Source organism: Podarcis liolepis, assembly GCF_965112155.1.
Source record: "Podarcis liolepis genome assembly, chromosome: 1".
NCBI lineage: Eukaryota > Metazoa > Chordata > Lepidosauria > Squamata > Lacertidae > Podarcis > Podarcis liolepis.
The window spans coordinates 57,754,194-57,773,302 of NC_139554.1; the positions used below are offsets into that span (position 1 = coordinate 57,754,194).

Sequence of the window (19,109 nt, forward strand, 5' to 3'; positions counted from 1 at the left end):
ACCTTGACCCACAGGACTGTCAGGAGGAGTCTTGGCTACAGCAATGTCCAGCTATAGCAGTGAATCATAACAAACGTAAGCCATGATGATGAAGAATTAATTGGATATCCCACCCTTCCTCCCCAGGGCAGCAAACATGAAAAGTTAATACAGTTACAAAAGAAAAGAAAAGAAAAGAACTATTGTTAAACATATCCTCAAAGCTAATGGTTTCAAAACTAATAATAACTGCAAGGAGCAGCAACTTCCAGCCATCAAATGCCTGAATAAAAGGAATGTTTTTAAATGCCTTGTCAATCTTAATAATGAGGGAGACAGATGTGCACCTCTCTTCCCACTAGCTACTGATTGTCTTCTACTCCTACAGGACTACATTTACTGCCACATCTTTTTAGGCTAGGTGGTGGCACTGAGCCTTTTCTCTTCCTCAACATTAACAAATAACTGGAATTTATATGTACAGTACGTTTATCTGTGTATGCCGGATACGAGAGAAGAATTGAGTCTCCTGAATTATTTGCGCTTTCCTGAGACTTTGTGAAGACAGATGTAGTGTTTAGAGAACTTCCACAGCAGGTCCTTCACCCTTGGTTTGTGTTTACCTCAGGTGTTTACCTCAGGGTCAGGACCTACACAACAAACATAAAATAGTAGGAGCTAAAATGCTGAATCAATGCACAGCCTTGCCTTGTGAGACAGGCAAAAAGAGAGACACAGGGAGATAGAAGAGAAATGAGAAGGGAGGCGGCTAACATTTACGGTATTTAAAAGTTGCAGAACCGCACCATGTATTTGGCCAGAGGAGGTGAGCTGATGATCTCACACACACTATAGACTCTCCATAACTGGATTTCTCCCAACTCAAGTTGCACTATGTTGAAAATACCATGTGCAGGAACAGGGAAAAGGTATATTCATAAAACAGTAAAAACACCTCTGTCCTTCCAAAACCTTTACATCGATCTTCACCCTGTTTGGTCCTGGATCTACAAGGGAACAAACACCTTGATAGAGAGCTCTGAAACATTCATTTACTCCAGCTTAACTCTACAATGCCGGGATCTGTGGCAGAAGCACTGCTTGAAGAATGTCCTCACATACTGTGTCCCCCAGTAGAGCCTTAATCGGAACATATGAACTAATCTGAATAAACGAGTGAAACAAATTTCACCTTAAACCTATCCGTATGAGATTTCAGAACTCTCAGAGCTTATTAAAGCTAGGGAGGGAGGTAAATATTGGCACTGATGGGATATACATTAGAAAATCTTCCTCATTATCCAAGAGTCATGCCTGGGCAAACTGCCTGCTATTGCTAAGTTTAATAAGGCAAGGGTGTTTTTTTCCAGGAGGAAAAAAAAGGCAAATTAACTGTGCAGGGGTTACTCCATGTCAGTGTCAATCAGATTGTGATATTTTATTTCCTGTGCAAGTGTGACTTCCAACTGCTGTATGCAAAGAGCAGAGGTACAGATCTGCATTTTGCAGAACATATGAACCTACCATCTTCTAAGTCAACTGATCCATCTTGCCGGGGAATGTCTAGTTCTCTGGGGTCTGAGAAATCTGTTCTGCAATTATTTTAACTGGAGATGTCAAATCCCAGAACAGGTTTAGGGGTCGCGGGGTGGGGTGGGGGAGTCCCATTGCACAAGTGCACCTCATTCCCTGTTTTAACTAACAGTTGAGACTGAAATCTGAAATTTAGGCAAAAGTTCTAATCTATTCACTCCCAAAGGACCCCCTTTGTACTGATCAGCTCTGCATTTATAAAACGTTTGTATTAACTCCCCTACTCCGGAAGCACTTTTCACAGTTACAGACAATGGGATTCTGACTATTTACTAAATTTTTATCCAGCATTGCATACACTTTACAGTATTTAAAAACACACAATACATAATATACTAACATGCTAAGGGTGTCATATTTCAAAAAGTAAAGTTCCTGACACCTGCAAAGTTGTTGAACACCAAAAAACCTCCACCCACCCAGAGTAGCACATTTAAAAGCCTACCTTTAATCAGCTCAAGACCTTGCTGAAAAGGAATGTTTCTGCCTGGCACCTAAAAGATATGTAATGAAGGTGCCAGGCAAGCCTCCCTGGAGCATTCCACAAGCGGGGAGCCACCACAGGAAAGGCCAGTTCTTGTGTTGCCACCTCCAGACCTTTCAGTGAGGAGGCACGCAAAACAGAGCCTCACATGATGATTTCAGGGGCTGGGTTGGTTCATATGGGGAAAGGGAGTCTCTGAGCTGTTTAAGAAACTAACTGGCAGCCAGCACCGTCAGGCTAGGATTGGGATTATGTGTTCAAACTGTCCCAATGAACAACCTGGCTGCTTAATTCTGCACCAGCTGAAATTTCTGAATTGCCTTCGGAGGAAGCCCCATGTATAACGTGTTGCAGTAATCTATCCTAGAGGTTCCCAGAGCATAGACAACAGACGTTGGGCTATCCCTGTCCCAAAAGGGGCACAGGGAACTGTTCCAATAAGTTAGCCTTGTGACTAAACTTGTGGTTCTTTTCATATCTATCATTGTCCTCATAAATCAAGCATCACAATGACAAGCCTCATGCCTATTGTCCTAGAAAACACTATGCAACTTAAAACTTTTTTGACTGTGGGTCAGGTCCAAGTCAAAACAAACACAAACCAGAAACCCCTCTGCTTTCTGCAGAGATTCATGTTTTAAAGTGTGAATGCTTATCTCCTCGAAGGTAACTGGATATATTTTCATTAAGGTGTTTGGGTACGGCAAATGCAACAGGCCCACCACAGCTTTCAGAGGACAAATTTCAGGTGGGTATTAGAGAAAAGGGGGGGGAAAGGCACATTCATCTCTCCAGCTTGCTGTGGTGACCAGGAAAAGCTATCACAGGAAGCCATCTGTAAAAAAAAAGCCGGCCTATCAGTGTGTTGCTTACAGTTGGGGAGGGTGGTAGTGGTACAGGAAGTCAGGCATACAGGAAGTCAAGCAGAGGTGACTGATGCCTGGCCAGTTGCTTTTTTTCAAACACAAGCCTCTATTCCTGTTTTGCTCTTAGCAATGCGCCCAAGTCCATTAGTGGAAGAAGAAATCAGCTGCCTATCAAAAATGTATGATTTGCTGCGGAATGCAAAGTATGTTAAGTAGGCAGACTGATGAATTGCAGATTTGGGTTTTATTTCCTCTAGGGTGTGGTTACAGGATATTCACTTAATTTGTTTAAAGTGCTTTTCTGGGAATAGGAATTCCATCTCATTAGAAGATACTGTGGGCACATCATATCAAAGAAGAAGGGGGCAGGATTATTTTTTGCAGTGAAAGAAATGGAAGGGGAAGAAAATAATTTGCTCAGAAAATATGTAGACATCAACAGCTATCTGTCTGCTGAAAGCAGCAGAGCATCAGGACATTAAAAAGAGCTCTGCCAGTTCAGTCCAAAGGAGCATCTAGTCCAGCATCTTCATTGCTGCAGTGGCCAACTGGATGCCAAAGGGTCCTATTGCCGCTTCCCAGCCACTAGTATTCAGTATTCTACTAGCCTTTTTGGGACGTGGGTGGCGCTGTGGGTTAAACCACAAAGCCTAGGACTTGCCGATCAGAAGGTCAGTGGTTCAAATCCCCGCGACGTGGTGAGCTCCCGTTGCTTGGTCCCTGCTCCTGCCAACCTAGCAGTTCGAAAGCACGTCAAAAGTGCAAGCAGATAAATAGGTACCACTCCGGCAGGAAGGTAAACGGCGTTTCCGTGCACTGCTCTGGTTCACCAGAAGCGGCTTAGTCATGCTGGCCACATGAGCCAGAAGCTGTACGCCGGCTCCCTCGGCCAATAAAGCGAGATGAGCGCCGCAACCCCAGAGTCGGTCATGACTGGACCTAATGGTCAGGGATCCCTTTACCTTACTAGCCTTTTTCATGCAGGAATCATACAGAGGCTCCATGAACATAAGCAGATAGAGCACAGCAGTAGCAGTCTTCCAACATGACCTACGTGCATTTTTTTCATATGAGATTATCATATAAAAAGGACTACTGCAACTGAACATGGAAACTCCATTTAACCATCATGACGACTAGCCATTGGCAGACCGATTGTTTCTAAGGTGAACATTGTCACCATCTTGTTTCTGTATTTAAGTCTGGGGAAGGGCAGTGACTTTTAGGAGATTTGAAAGAGGTTTAAGGGAGGCTTAAGTTTCCATGATTTACACATGCATATCCTTTGTCTTGCTGGCACATCTGATAAAACAGGTTTTGGGGAAAATACAACACCCCTCCCCCCTCCTACAAAACATGCTCATCAGAGGCAAAAGTGAGAAGAGCTAGGAACAATTTTCCTTCTTTCAAACTGCATTCAGGTCTCTGTCTCCAGAAGGCAGCCTATATCCTTTTCTGGATTTCTGGGTCCCTTGCTAATGTCACTACTAGCTTCAGCACTGTGGCTAAAGGAAGGAGGTTGGTCAGAATAAAAAAGGAGGTTTTTTGCTCCTGGAATCATAGGGCCTACTCAGTGTGTGAGAGTCTGCACACACACACATAATTCAATCTCTAGTTAAAGGCATGTAGGTGTTAATATAGTTATTTTGCCAAACATTTTACAAGAACCATGATATCCTTTCTTCTACCTCATGAGTCATATTGGTCATAAATCAGAGAATTTTGTACTCCAAAAAGAGGAAGTGTTGCAGTCTACATAACAATTTCCTTTGTATAATCTCAGCAAGATCATGAGAAATCTATTATTGTAGCACACTTATAAACTGAAAAAAATATATATAATCTTTTTTCATTCATTCAGCCGGAAAGTGAAGATGAATATGGCCTGAAGAGGCAAACTGAATTCCTTTTCTACTGCCTTTATATTGTGCACCCAATTGGTCTGATGTGCTTTGGGATTGTTGGTTTGATAATCTTTGCTGAGAGAATGAAGTGGTGATTGCAGTGCGATGCTGAGATAAAGGTGCACGTCACATAAGAGTCCCTCAGCTCCCATCCCCAGAACCATTAGGAGTCCTTTGCCACCATGAGAAATGTGTTATGCAGGATGCAAAGGGAAAAAGGGGGATATGCAATGGATGGAAAGAAAAAGAAGGATGGCAATATGCATGATGGTGGTTGCTTGATGGAAACGAATTGCTAGTTTAATGCTTTGGAGAGGCATGTGTGTATGTGTGTGTGTGTGTGTGTGTGTGTGTGTGTGTGTAAATAAAAACACAAGTCAAGCCCTGAAGGCCTGTGTAGTCCTTTATGTAGTCTCACAGTAGCCAACCAGATGCCTGGAAGAAGCCCTCAATCAGATGTGTAGTCGATTTATACAGGAATGTAAAGGCCCTTAAGTTCAAGCCCAGTTGATTTCAATTGGATTTTATGGTTCTTAATTTTGCCTGGACCAGCATGCGTTTGACTAAACTGCAGGAGGCAGTGGAAGACAGAAGTGCCTGGCGTGCTCTGGTCCATGGGGGTCACGAAGAGTCGGACATGACCAAACGACTAAACAACAACAACAACAATTTTGCCTGGATTATGAGCTAAACTTTCAAACAAAGAAAGGAAAGTTTCACCAAATGGCAGGTCAGCGTGGGATGGAAGAGAAATGACTTTTGTGCTTCTTCTAGGACTAGACAGTGGTTCTAGTTCTGGCTTTGTACATTGATGAAACACTATGTTATTACCATCAAGAAAATTGCAAGAATAATATGTTTGTTTAAAAATAGTGCTGACAATGGGAAGCTGAATCAGAAGTGATGTCACTGATTATATACTGTCCCAAATCCACATTCTGTCTAGCGATCTGACACAGCACCATTGGGTAAGCTATCTAGAAGAAGAATTGCACATCCCTAGGTACATCATGGTCTGTGTCCTAGGCAAAGTGATATCCCTACAACCAAAGTAGAAACCTTGATGGGAAAATGTGTCAACATTTTGTCACTCAGTAATGATTTTACAGAATAGTCCTTGCGGCCACTGAACACCATACAACTTTCACACATACCTCTTTGTAGAAATAGGAGTGACAAAAATTGTGAAATATATTACACCAGCACAGAAATGGGGAAGGAAACAACATGTTAAATCATTTTATTTTCTAAGCTTATTCTGCTCCTTGCAGATAGAGGCTTAGAATCAGAGCTGATTACAGAGCAAGGATTTGATTAAATAAGACAGAAAGAAGAACGATCTAACAGAAAGATATCTATCCATTTCCTATTATAAGTAGAGGCTTCAATAATTCCAAGTGAAATTTATCTTTAAATCTTTTTGAGCCAAATTCTATTCTCAGCAGCATTGCCGCAAAGCCAGTGTAAATTTATTTTCTTTCTGCATTCCAGTCTTTGGTGGAGCTGACTTGATTGTAACAGAATTTGATTTTAAATGAATTAATAGCAGATGTTCTTTCTGTAAGGAAGTAGTATGTTGCTTATTTCTATTATTTGGGGTTAATCGAGGTGCATATTTACACTGTGGTCTCCTGCATGTTGACTGCATGTGCAAAAGTCCTCTAACAACAAAATCTGAATCAGTTAACTGTTAACTGTTGCAGCCCATTGGAGTGCTGGAGCTATGGAACCAATTGGGAATGTTGGGTGCTCCTTGTCAAAAGTCTGGTGTTTGGGAGGTACCTAATCAACCAGAGGTGTGGATGTTGGCTATTCAGTCAATATACTGCCTTGTCATGCTAAATTTTAAATGGCAGGAAAGAACTGTATGCCAGGATAGTGCCCCAGATTTCATTATATGAGTCCAGGGATATGATCATAAAAACCAAGGAAAAATTACAATGCAAAATGCTTGTGATTTCCCAAGCTAATGGGGTTGCAAACAGATTTTTTGACAATGACAACATGGAAATGAGCACTAGATTTTTGCTAGATTCCACTAGATTCCCAGACGTGGCTTTTATGTCATGTGAAATATCACATAAAACATGAAAATTAACAGGTAAGGAAACATCAGGCAGATGGAATAAACTTCTGTCTGAATGCAGCCTTTGACTAAACCAGCAAGGAAGGGTTCATACTAGGGATAGAAATATGTGGCCTTGCAGAGAGATTGTTGGACAGCAACTCCCATCGCCCCTGACCATTGGCCATGCTGACTAGGGCTGATGGGAGTTGGAGTCCAGCAACATCTGGAGGGTCACAGGTTCTCCACCCCTGGTTTATTTGGTGCTCCCAACCAATCCAAAGGCTGGACGTGGAGTCAGTCTAACACATGGCGAACTTGCAATAAGAAGGGAAATTATTCAGAGCAGGACCTAGGAGTTGAGGAGGACAAGGGAGAGGGGAGAGGCAGAGAAAAATATGGTCTGAATAAAGATACATACTGGATGTTCTGAATAAAGATACATACATACATACATAATTTTATCTGTATGCAGCCTTTCCACAGTTAAAATCATGCTCAAGGCTGTTTACAACATTAAAAAATACATAACAACATATCAAAAGTAGTTATAAACAATAAAAAATACACAACCAAACTTGTGTATTTCCAGATAAATCACAACAAGATCTAAAAAAAACCAACAGCAACAACTCCCTCTACAACAACACCCCCCAAACAACACCCCAGCCCTGTAAGATCTCCATTATTCAAATCTATTCCTCATGGACAGACAGGTATTTAAACCATGGCTGACTTGTTAATGTGGCAACTGTACAGAAGAGTACAGTAGATAATGAAAGGAATATGCAGCTGTGGACTTACAGGAGCCAGCACTTGAGACTCCTCAGTCAACTTTAACACCAGAAGTGCTGGCACATCATTAACCTACGACAGACCTGCACACAGTGAGAACCAGCAAACCAGACACAACCCAGGAGCCCCATAAAGTGGTTTGTCAGGTACTTGACACTCCTCTTTCCAATTTGGCAGTCCCAGGCAGGCAGTAAAAGCATGCAATGAACTGACCCACTTGTGACCCCTCTTGTGAGTCGCATTCGGCTTGGGCAGGCCTGAAGTGTGTTTTTCACCAGTCAGAATCACTGTTTAATGCTGCCCAGATGGAGTTCCCATAACACTCAGTAGCAGGACTCCCAGGCAAGACTATCACTCCTTCTGTAGCACCTGACAAAGCAGTATGCCTCTCTCCTTCTTCAGGAGATTAAAGCAGCATTTCTTTTGCGCTACCTGGTGATTTTTATACTCTGTGATAAAGTTAACGTATATGGCTGTCATTCTCTGTTTCCTTTAACCAGAGTGTCCAGCCGTTTCTCTGGACAAAGCCTAGCTCCATACTATCAAAGGATAATCTAATACAGTGGTACCTCGGGTTAAGTACTTAATTCATTCTGGAGGTCCATTCTTAACCTGAAACTGTTCTTAACCTGAAGCACCACTTTAGCTAATGGGGGCCTCCTGCTGCCGCTGCACGATTTCTGTTCTCATCCTGAAGCAAAGTTCTTAACCTGAGGTAATATTTCTAGGTCAGCGGAGTATGTAACCTGAAGCGTATGTAACCTGAGGAACCACTGTAATTAGCCCGATCTGCTCTTAGGCCTCTTTTCCTCAAAGCAACAAGCAAAGCCAGGTAGAAGGCGGATGCTATTTTCATTTATTTTTTGTGAGACTGCATTGTAAAACAATACATGGCAGGATAAATTCAGCTGATGAATATCCCCTCTCCCCGCAATCTGGGAGCCATGTTTCCACAGCATTTCTGAACAAGTCTGAAACGGAGGGAAGAAGTTCGACTGAGGTCGCACTTAAAGGTGAGCCTAGTTTCATTCACGCTTTCCAATATCTGGATCAAAACACAGCCATCTTTTGAATTTTGCACCTTTCTAAAGTTTGCAATGCCAAGAAATGTGTAAAAACATGCATATGTTAAGAGAAAGTGTGCATAAGAGGCATGTATTAATGCAAACAGCATTCAAACGTGTATTATTTTAGGAGAAATTACTTTGAAAAAATGTACCTATTAGGCATATTTGCAGAAATTCACACCAAAATGGTGATGAATTTTCATGACTTCTTTTTTTTATTATTGCAAACTGATGTGGAAACCTGGAGAACTGAACTCAATGGGAAAATGCTACACTGAAAGAAGCCAAAACTAACATATTTGCCTATCCCTGTTGAGGTCACCCTGGAATCAGGAAGATCTCTCTTGCACCTGGAGCCTTCCTAGTCTTTTTGCAGAGATGTCAGAGTGCAGAATGTAACCACTGTGGCTTTCCTTTTAGGAATATGAACCATATATGGGGATTAATGGGGGAGAGGGAGAACCATGTACGCCACCTTGAGCTCCTTGGAAAAAAGGTGGGCTATAAATGCAACCAATAAATACATTATCCAGTGGCATTGTTTTCACTGGAAGGAATGAAGGGGGAATCCAATGTGGATTTTTGTGGTTCTGACCCGGTACAGCTTTGCTCACGTCAGACTGCTTCTTGCATTGAGTACCCATGTATGTCCAAGTCACTAATGCATTGTCAGAGTTTCTTTGTTTAAAAAAAAACAACTTTTATGCAAAATTGAATATAAAGTTACAAGCCAAAACACACACACAAATGTATGTATGTACCGTATGTATGTATGTATGAATGTGTGTGTGTAATGTATCAAACCTCTTGCTATACTATATTTCTACAACCTAAAATTGTATTTTATTTTTATTAATATATATATATATTATGCAGTTGTATGCATTGCTACATATGTATAGTACAGTGGTACCTCAGGTTAAGAATTTAATTCATTCTGAAGGTCTGTTCTTAACCTGAAACTGTTCTTAACCTGGGGTACCACTTTAGCTAATGGAGCCTCCTGCTGCCGCCACGCGATTTCTGTTCTCATCCTGAAGCAAAGTTCTTAACCCAAGGTACTATTTCTGAGTTAGCGGAGTCTGTAACCTGAAGCGTCTGTAACCCGAGGTACCATTGTAATGCATATAATGTGTGAGAATTGTTTGTATTTTTAATGGAACTGGGGGAGGAACTCACTTCTCATCAATATTAAAGAGTGAAATGGGGATTAGGAAAAAAAAACACCTGCGGAGATAGCTTGATATCAAGAATTTCAGAAAAGTTGCTCCCTTGTCACTGGAGACCCAAATATGGATATCACCCCAGATGCAAATTACTTCTCATGTAACCTGGGCCATATTCACACAAATAAAGCCAGCTGAAAACAGCTGCCTTTTCAGCATGGTTTCGGATCGTGATTTGTGTCTCCAGTGGTTACCATGCTTCCAAAATAAAGTCTAGGTTCAATGTGGCACAAGGCAAATGTTCTCCCTCCCTCTCCCCACTGTTTGCCCCCCAAAGCTGCTCTGTCCGTTCCCCCAAGCTTTCAGAGCAGATTTCAGGGTGGTGTGGGCCACAGGTGGAGGGAGGAGATGGGGGAAGTCATGCTATGCTAGCAGTAATCCTTTGTGTAATTATTCAGTTGAATACTGCTCTTGGAATTGAGCCACAGCCACTGTATCTTTCCTTCAATACATTTTTTAAAAAGCCCATATACCAAGGTGTTCCTAATATGCAAATTTATTTAAATTTTAATAATTTTAACCAGTAAATGTCTCTTTCCTGCTCCCGTAAGTTGCCACTGTGGCATTGCATGAGTTCCTGCCACTCGCGAAAATAAATAATTCACATAAGCTGACAAGTGTATGGAAGTCAGTCAAATGCAAAGTTCCTTTTAAGGAAGACAGTACTTATCAGGATCGAAGAGACACATACATTCACGCACACTCAAGTTCACACACTTTTCGTCAGCAAAAAGAATTGCGTTTTGGCTAGTGCAGAGCTAGAGGATAATACAAAAGAAGGGGTCACTTCATGTTCTGCAGTTGTCCGGCTCTGTCAGGAGCTGCTGGATGAGTGATGGTCTTCTTGTTGGCAGTCTTCTAATTGGACAGAAGCAAGGAAGAGCAGAGAACAGCTCTGAAAGATGTATTTCTGCCAGTGTGTGCTGCCGACACCAAGAAACAGAGCTCACGAGAGGTGAATTGGGGAAGCAGAAACAATGAGTTGCTTCCTTGCTATGCTATGAACTAAAGCAGGGTCTATCATTGGGGCACCCATGGGCACCATTGTGTCTGTCAGTACTTCCTGTGGCGCCTGCAAAAGGTCTCATCAAATGTCCCCTCAGAAATATACAATGTGCAAGAGGTGGTTTGCTCTTCCTCCTCAGTTCCTGTTTGCCTTGGTTCATCCTTCCCTGCGTTGAACACAAAGCCCTTAAACATGCCCACCTTTCAGTGAATGCCAGGAATGGACACCCATATTCCCTTTCATTCTGAACAGAGGAGAAGTGCAAGGAGCATCACTTTGTGAGTGAGCATGGGGGTGCCTTCCCCCCAATGATTATGAGGGGCTAATGGGGGGGCAGGTCCGCACCATTTATAGTCCTGTTTCTTTTTCTGCTCTCTTAAATGTGGAAATCATTTTGTGTTATACCACACATCCCATTGCAGCCACTAATATGTCACTTTGTGAAACTGGACAAAATGCTAGTTTTAAAAATGTACTGTTCCTGTTGTGCCACTCCAATTAATGAAGCATCTAATAGTGGTTGTTGTTGTCTGAAAATACAAAAATACAAGTTTTTCCCCAACTATTACTCCCTGCCCCAATATCTGCTATTTGAAGGGATAACTTCAAGTTACAAGCAGAAGTGTAACTGAGCCCTGGCATCACTTTTAAATGAAAAACTGCTTACGGTGGGAGGAGGTTAGAATGGAGAAAGCAGAGCTCCTTAATCCTTTCCCCACCCACTATTTCTGTGTGATAAATTCTGCCCCATACATACACCAGTGGCTTTTCACTCCACAAAGTTCCTGAATACTGTAATGTTTGCTGTTTCTGAAATCCCCTGGGCAGAAAGCACTTGGGGGAGAGACAGCAATTTGGAAAAGAGAATAGGCAGACAGGGAAACAGTTAAGCTTCCTCCATTATCTGCTGCAGCATCTCTGGTATAAATTTATCCTGTCTAGTGTATTTTTTCACTCTGAAAAGTGGTGTAGGGGTTAAATTACATACATTCACATGTAACCAACATTTTTAGACACACACACACAGAACATGAATGAATTTGACAAAAGGACAGGAAGGATTTCCAGAAAGAAGTCCTGAAGGGCATAAATACATAGCAAGTTCCTTGTTAGATGAAACCAAAGTTCCACCTAGTCCAAAATTCCGTCTCTCCACAGTGAGCTTAGAAAAATAACAACTGGAACAGCTGGTTCCTTTTGTTTATCATATAATTAGGTCTGCATTGTCTCTGAGTGTGAAGATTCCATTTTTAGCTATCATAGCTTGCCCTAACTTGATTGCCCTCATTCTTGCTTTGCATGGGTATCCAATGTCCCTAGCCTGCTCTTTAAAAAAAATACATGGTCCCTCAGTAGTTTCACAGAAATAGCAAAGAACGTTGCGAATGTTAGGCAAAAAAATTTTTTTTCATGATTGCCCATCGCAGAATTCAATGCAATGTAGTTAACCAAATCAGTACATTTATTCACAGGACGCTGAAAGAACATGAAGATCAGGTATTTGGATATAAACAAAGAAAATACGCTTCTGTTTATGATTCTGGAGTTGATATTTATGAGCAGGGTACCAGTAGTTGCCCTGTATAAGAAAATAACCAGTCCATCTTCCAAACATGCCTGTTATAAGCAGCTTTGGGTGTGACAATTACACTGAGAGACCAGGAAATGCACATGTCTTATGCTTCCTGTTCCTGCTCTTCAGTGTCTCATCTGAAATAAAATGTTCGATGCCTCTCCCACAAGTGGGCAGATTTAGTGTACAGACAGCTTTGCTTATCTCGCTTATCAGCAGAGACTCAAGTTATATTAAATCATGTTTATTATGCTGCTAACTTAATGTAATAATGACTCATCCACTAGATGAGATCTAGTAGAGGCCATGCTTCCCAGGCGCAATGAAATGAAATGACATGTCCTTAAAGACAAAGTCCACTCAGCCTGAAAAAGCTGCTGCTTCTTCAGATGAAGTTGCTGAGCAAGGCAGTCTCAGCATGGCAGAAGTACCTGGAAGTGCTAGCTTACATTACTCTAATGCTTTGTGTGAAGTGGTAGCCACTGCTTGGTGGTACAACGCATGACTGTGTGTGGAAGATCCTAGGTTCAAATCAATTCCCAGCATCTCTAGTCAAAAAGACCTCAGGTAACAACCATAGGTAACAAGCCCCAACCCTTGAAGAGCTGCTTCACATTAAAGCAAATAGGAGAAGGCTAAATGGACCATTTGTCAGACTCAGAACCTGAGGCGCTGAGTTCTGCCGAACATTGGGGGGGGGCGGTGTTTGTGCATATGTGACATCACATGTGCAATGCAGCTGTCCTATCGGGAGGAGACCGATAGTGGGAGGAGTCTGAGCACAAAGCCTAGCTGTGAGGCATGACCCTGTGCTCGGCTCCTGGCTCTCCTGCTTCACTGTGGCTGGCCCTGTGGAGGAAGCAAGCTCGGCGGAGAGGGCAGACGGGGCCGAGGCATGATGGGACTCGCAGTCCCTGCTTGGCCTGCCCTGAGGCTACAGCAGAGGCAGCGACCCATTGCAAAACAGTGCCATGGCAGGACCAGGAAGTGGAACTGTCCTTTTGCTACTGCTCCAGGCGACTTTGCAGGGGCCCCCATCCCCATGGTGAAACACCCCAGGACACTCCGGAGAGTCCTGGCTGCCTCGTTATGAGAGAGACGCTGGGCAGGTGGCGGAAGGGCCACAGTGATGTGGGTCTTCCCTATGAGGAAAAACAACAGCACGGGGGAGGGGGGTTGCTTAGGGAACAAGGCAGTGAACAGGCAATGTGTGCTGACTGTTGCATCGGTAGGTGGCTGATTCTGCACTCGCCCTCCTCCGCGCCCTCAAAATTGGGGGGTTGAAGACACCTAAGCCTTATAGAGTTGGCACCTATGCTCAGGCCAAGCCAGTTTTCATATGTAGTTAAGGATGCAGGATGAACTCTGGCATTGTTCAGATGCCTATGGGAAGTCCACCAGCAGGACATGAGGCCAAAAGCCCTCTCCTGCTGCTGTACCTCAGCAACTGCCTTCCACAGGCATTCCCCCTCTGAGTCTGGCAGTCACATAGAGTCATTGAGAGCCTTCCCCTTCACAAATTTGTCTTAATCGCCTTTTTAAGCCATCAAAGCTGGTGGTCCTTATCACACTGTGTTCCTATGCGGACCCAGGTTCTGTGAATCGTCAGAGAAAGAAAGCTGGATGCCTGCTGGCGCTGAAGTATTGCTAGCAAAGTACCCACGCAGAGATCCTCCGATTCTTACACTTCTCTTTGGTATGCACGCAGCATTCCTTTTTGCTGGCGGAGCAGAGTGGTGGCACTGACAACAGCTGGAGAGGGTCTCTTGAGATGAAACAGGTGTTGCACGGCAGCAATTAGGGAGAAAGCAAGAAGGCAAAATAACAGGGAGTTGCCAGGAGCTAAATCCTTCCCTCGGGAACAGTGCCTGACCTCAAGGAAGTCCATGAGACATCCAGCCAGACGGAAAAGAAAAGCTCATCCCTCTAATAATGCGCGTTAGCCACCACCGATAACACACACACTCTGTCTTTATTTCCTGGGTGGGAGTGAAATCTCTGTCAAATGATGCCCTTGATGTTACAACTACTGTAAATAGCAGCATAAGAAACAAAGATCCCGCTGCTGGCAGCTTTTGGGCGGCTTGAATCGAAAGGACGTCCATTTGAAAATTTGGCTGTCATTAGAAAGAAAGCGAGGCAATTTCATGCCACAGTAGTTAAAGGCAGACAGTGTTCTGGTCACTGGTAAGCACAATGTTGTTGCTAATGTCTCCAGTAACTGCTAATTTACTCTTCCATTTTGCTCCTCTACACCAGCCACAAAGGGAGCTGACTCCAATTATTTTTCAGACAGAACCCAGCCTGGTGTTTACCATTATCTCCCTGACAACCCCTTCGTGTGACAACATTATGCAATGTAATTGCAAAGCTGCTTCATCTCACTGGGGCTGTTATTTTCAGGTTTTTTTTTCCCAAGGTCAAGGATAATAATTAAGGGATTGCCTGCAACACAACCTTGTTATGTACCCAAAAAAATAACTCCCAATAAGGCACCCACTGTTCCCCCGTGAGGAGATTTCTGTCCAGTTAAGAAGTGCTGGAAGATCATTTGAATGGTGTTTGGGGAGTGGAACACTAGGGAATAATTTGTAGAGAACAGCATCTGGAAGTCCACACAGCTTTACACATAACGCTAAGTCAAATTATGTCTAAGTGTTACAGAACGAGTATGCGAGTTCATGAAATTAAAGTCATAACTGTGTTGCTCCTTCCACCATCCTGCTACTGCCATAAGTACCCAGAGCTAAGCTATGGTTTGTCTTCATGTTATATCTAAGCCCAGGCTCATGGTGTGTTTTGCTCTAGACAACCCACATGTTCTAGCCATGGTTTGTTATTGAATGATAATTCATGAGTTGTCTGGAAGAAACAAACCAGAATCCCTGGTTTGGACATAACACCAAGGTAAACCATGACTTAGCTCTGGGTTGCACAGCAGTAGCAGAGGATGAGCAAAGTCACCACAGTTCTTGCTCCGTATATTTGCATACTCACTCATTCACATTTCGTTTGGCTTAGCGTGACATGCAGACTGGGCCTTTGTCAGGTGTTGAGTACAGATATAAAACAACTGAATGAATATATATCACACGCACACCCCATTGTCACATTGTATCATGACCAAATTCTCAATGAGGATTAACTTGTTCCATAAAGCAGGAGTGGGGAATTTTTCTTCTTCACAGCCAATCTTCTGGCGGCCACATACCAATGGCCACTCTCCATTCTCCATCCAGGCAATCAAGCAGTATTATCACAGGTCAAAACCATATTGTAGCTGACTAAATCACTAGGGAAGGGTACAGAGCAGGGCCAGTGAAGGGTGTAGCCTGGGGAGGGGCCTGGGAAGTGTCGCCAGGGCAAAATCCCTCGGCAGATTTTCTGTGCAGCTGATAAAATCCGGCTCAGAGAGTAGGATCAGATTTTCACAAGGCATGGCCACAGAGCAATGAGTAAAGCTCTTGGAGCCGGGGGAATAAATCAGTACATGGAACAATCAAAATATGGGTCCACCGAAAGTGGGGATGAGCCATAGGCATAAATACTTAATGGAGTGCCTCACCCATCATCAATCTTCCCTTGGTTTTCCACAGCTAGATAAGATTAATTGTGTAGTAGCATGGGAGAGGGCCTAGTCTGCGATGGCGCCCTGTTTGGGGAATGCCTTCCCTCTCAATATATAGCTGGCCCCTTCTTGAGTTTCAGCACCAGCTGAAGGCAGGCTTGCTTGCTCAGACATTTGTGTGGGTTAAGTATAGTTATACCTGCTGGTGTTGACTTGGTACCTGCTTTTGTTTTAGGGTATAATTGTATTGACTAGTTTTATTGTTTGGGATTTTTTAAATGTGTTTTATTGTACCATTCCCTGGATCAACTTGTGATCAGGCAGGTTACAAATATAATAAATGAATGGATAAATAAATGGACATTACATTTTCAAAGAAATACAGAGTGGGAGATTGAAGTGTGTTCAGCGGAGGGAGTGTAGAGACCTCAGACTTTTGTGTGTCTGGAACGTAGGCTATTGTATAAAGGGTCACATCCGTCGCTCTGCTCACTTTTAACTCTGGCCTCACTGACCTGGAGCTTTTGCCTGATATGTGGCCCTCAGAAAGTTGCCCATCAAGGAACGGGGCCCTCAGACTGAACAAAAGTTTGTCTCACAATGCCCTCCAGTGAAGCCCACTGTCTTGTGTTTGCAGTTAGTGGCCCATTCGGTGTCCAGTATTTACTCCAGCTTTCCCATCTGAGTCACACCTTGATACAGTAATTGTAACCAGCAGCTTGGCTCATGGGAATTGACAAAGATGGTAACGGAGAAAGAGTAAAAGTAGTGGCACAAAGAAAGTGCAAATCACCTCGATGGCTGACACTGATGAGCAATGGCCTTCTAGAGGGAGATAGTCTGCAATAATTGGATCCCACTTGTGTGTGAGGCAGAAAGGTCTTGATGGGAGCAAGGGAAATCAATGAAACAAGATAAAGGTAGAACGAGGGTGGGGGGATCCTGTACATTTGACACTAGTGAAACATCTCTCCATTTTCCCATGTCTTATAACTTACTTTTCATTATCTTTAGTGTGGGTAGAAGTGGATCTTTGTTCCTTGTTGTAAAAACCGGCTGGCTTCATCTTTGTTGCCTGCTGAAAGAAATAAAGCAAACAGTCTTCTCACCAGGCAGCCACATACAGTCCTCCAAATTTTCTCCAGCACGACTTCCATCTCCCCCCCAATGAGGCTTGTGAATGGGAACAAAAAGGGAGGACCAACCATCTATTCTGCATTTCTCAAATGTTTTCTTTCCACTAATTATTTTAGTCTACTGTGGATCTTCTCCAGTCATTTTTAGCCCTCTTGGACCAAAATTTGGCCCCCTAAAAATATGAGTTAAGTTGGTAGAGCATGAGGCTCTTAATCTCGGGGTCCTGGGTTTGAGCCCCACGCGGGGCAAAAGATTACTGCATTGCAGGAAGTTGGACAAGATGACCCTTGTGGTCCCTTCCATTGATTCTATGAAACTCTTAAACCAGCAGGATGCAAAATATTGGTTTTAAATGTAAGGACCTAAGAGGAACCCTGCTCCATTAGGCCACTGATGCATCTAATTCAGCATCCTGTTCTCACATTGGACAACCAGATGCCTGCGGGAAACCTTCAGAAAGGACCTCAGCACAAGAGCACTCTCCCTTGTGGCTTCCAACAACTGGTGTTCAGAAGAATGCTGCCTCTGACGGCGGAGGCAGAGCATAGCCCTCATTTCCTCATAATCCTCTTCTAAAGCCATCCAAGTTTGTGGCCACCACCGTCCCCTGTGTGAAATGTCCCTGTCCCTGACTAATAACTTCAGGAATGTTTGGGGACTTTTCTCCTTCAGTTTGCAGAGAATACACAACTTAAGGTCAGCAGAGTTATAGCTTAGTTAAATCTACTGAGAAATGGTAGTTCCCCAATGGACGAATAAGGCAACAAAATAAGGTTCTCGGTGATGGTCCCATGAGGAGCTACACTCAGGGCAGTATCCAATTAAAACAGGTACACTAGTGCAATGACTTTTGGCTGCACAATGTAACTTCCCTGCCCTCTTCTCTCCCTGCATGCTGACTAAATCTGCTTCAGAGGAAACCCAGAGCAGCTTTAGGGGTCACACTGTGGTGGGGAGAGGATAGGATGGGGAACCTACATTGCCCAACAAAGAGTCACTGTGCTAGTATAACTGTTAGTTGGATACCATTCTCAGTTTGGTAGGTGTGAGGATGCACTTGCTTGCCTTTGATCACACTACCCTTATGAAATGAAAAGTCATGCTTTCTCCTACTAAGGAAAATTCATGAACCAAGCCTTTGTGGCCTTGGTACATTTCAGCTGTTGATGGGCACAATCAATACTTAGAGCATGTTTTTTCCTGGTCAGTATTCCATTTCTCAATCATAGCCCATGTGGATCATGATGATACTTTGCCTTGGGAACATCATGTCTCCATCTCTGTCTTCTATCTGCTTTGTAAGATGGTATCCTTGCTCCCCAGGGTTGGTCTGATATATTTATTTAGATTTCTTTCCTGCCACAGGAACACAGATAATGGTTACCATTATCTCGTTTGATTCTCTCAAAAACAATAAGGGCTGCCTAAATGTATAGGAGTGGACAAACAGTCTTGATCGGGTCCATGTTCCCTGCACATTTTTAGTCTCATCTTACATGTGACAATCTATAAGTGGATTGCATGTCGTTTCCTGTACAGAACTGTCTTTCTATCAGCTGTAAGAGATTGGTTAGGCTGATATGGGGACTCAGAACTATACATTCAGAACAATTACCATATGTGGTAGAGTCCTTCCTGGAGTGTACAGTTCAGACTGAATGTGTGGTTGTGTGTGTGAGAGAGAGTTGTGATTTTGAACTCTCCCCTATGTAAGAAGTATTCCTACAAGAAGAAAGATAGCACATTGGGTTGTATTCATTGCTCGTTATATGCAGAGGAAACCCTTAGAAATTAATGGGCATGCCTAGCTTAGGTCCATTAATTTCAGTGGGTCTATTCTTAGTAT

The 19,109-nt window shown here is 43.2% G+C and overlaps 1 protein-coding gene across 8 annotated transcripts in view; it reads right to left on the reverse strand.

Annotated features, from left to right (window-relative positions):
* The window catches only part of LOC310688909 (uncharacterized protein), an 81,492-nt gene that overhangs the window by 20,364 nt on the left and 42,019 nt on the right, over positions 1-19,109 (reverse strand). For 5 of the 8 annotated variants that reach the window (XM_083465911.1, XM_083465913.1, XM_083465912.1 and 2 more), the window contains exon 2: positions 17,125-17,204. The exons of 1 other annotated variant lie outside the window; for it this stretch is intronic. In XM_083465911.1, the coding sequence (XP_083322037.1) occupies positions 17,125-17,192 (68 nt within the window). In that variant the 5' untranslated portion in view covers positions 17,193-17,204. The remainder of the gene's footprint in view (positions 1-17,124; positions 17,205-19,109) is intronic. 2 more of the 8 variants (XM_083465910.1, XM_083465915.1) reach the window with 1 other exon arrangement.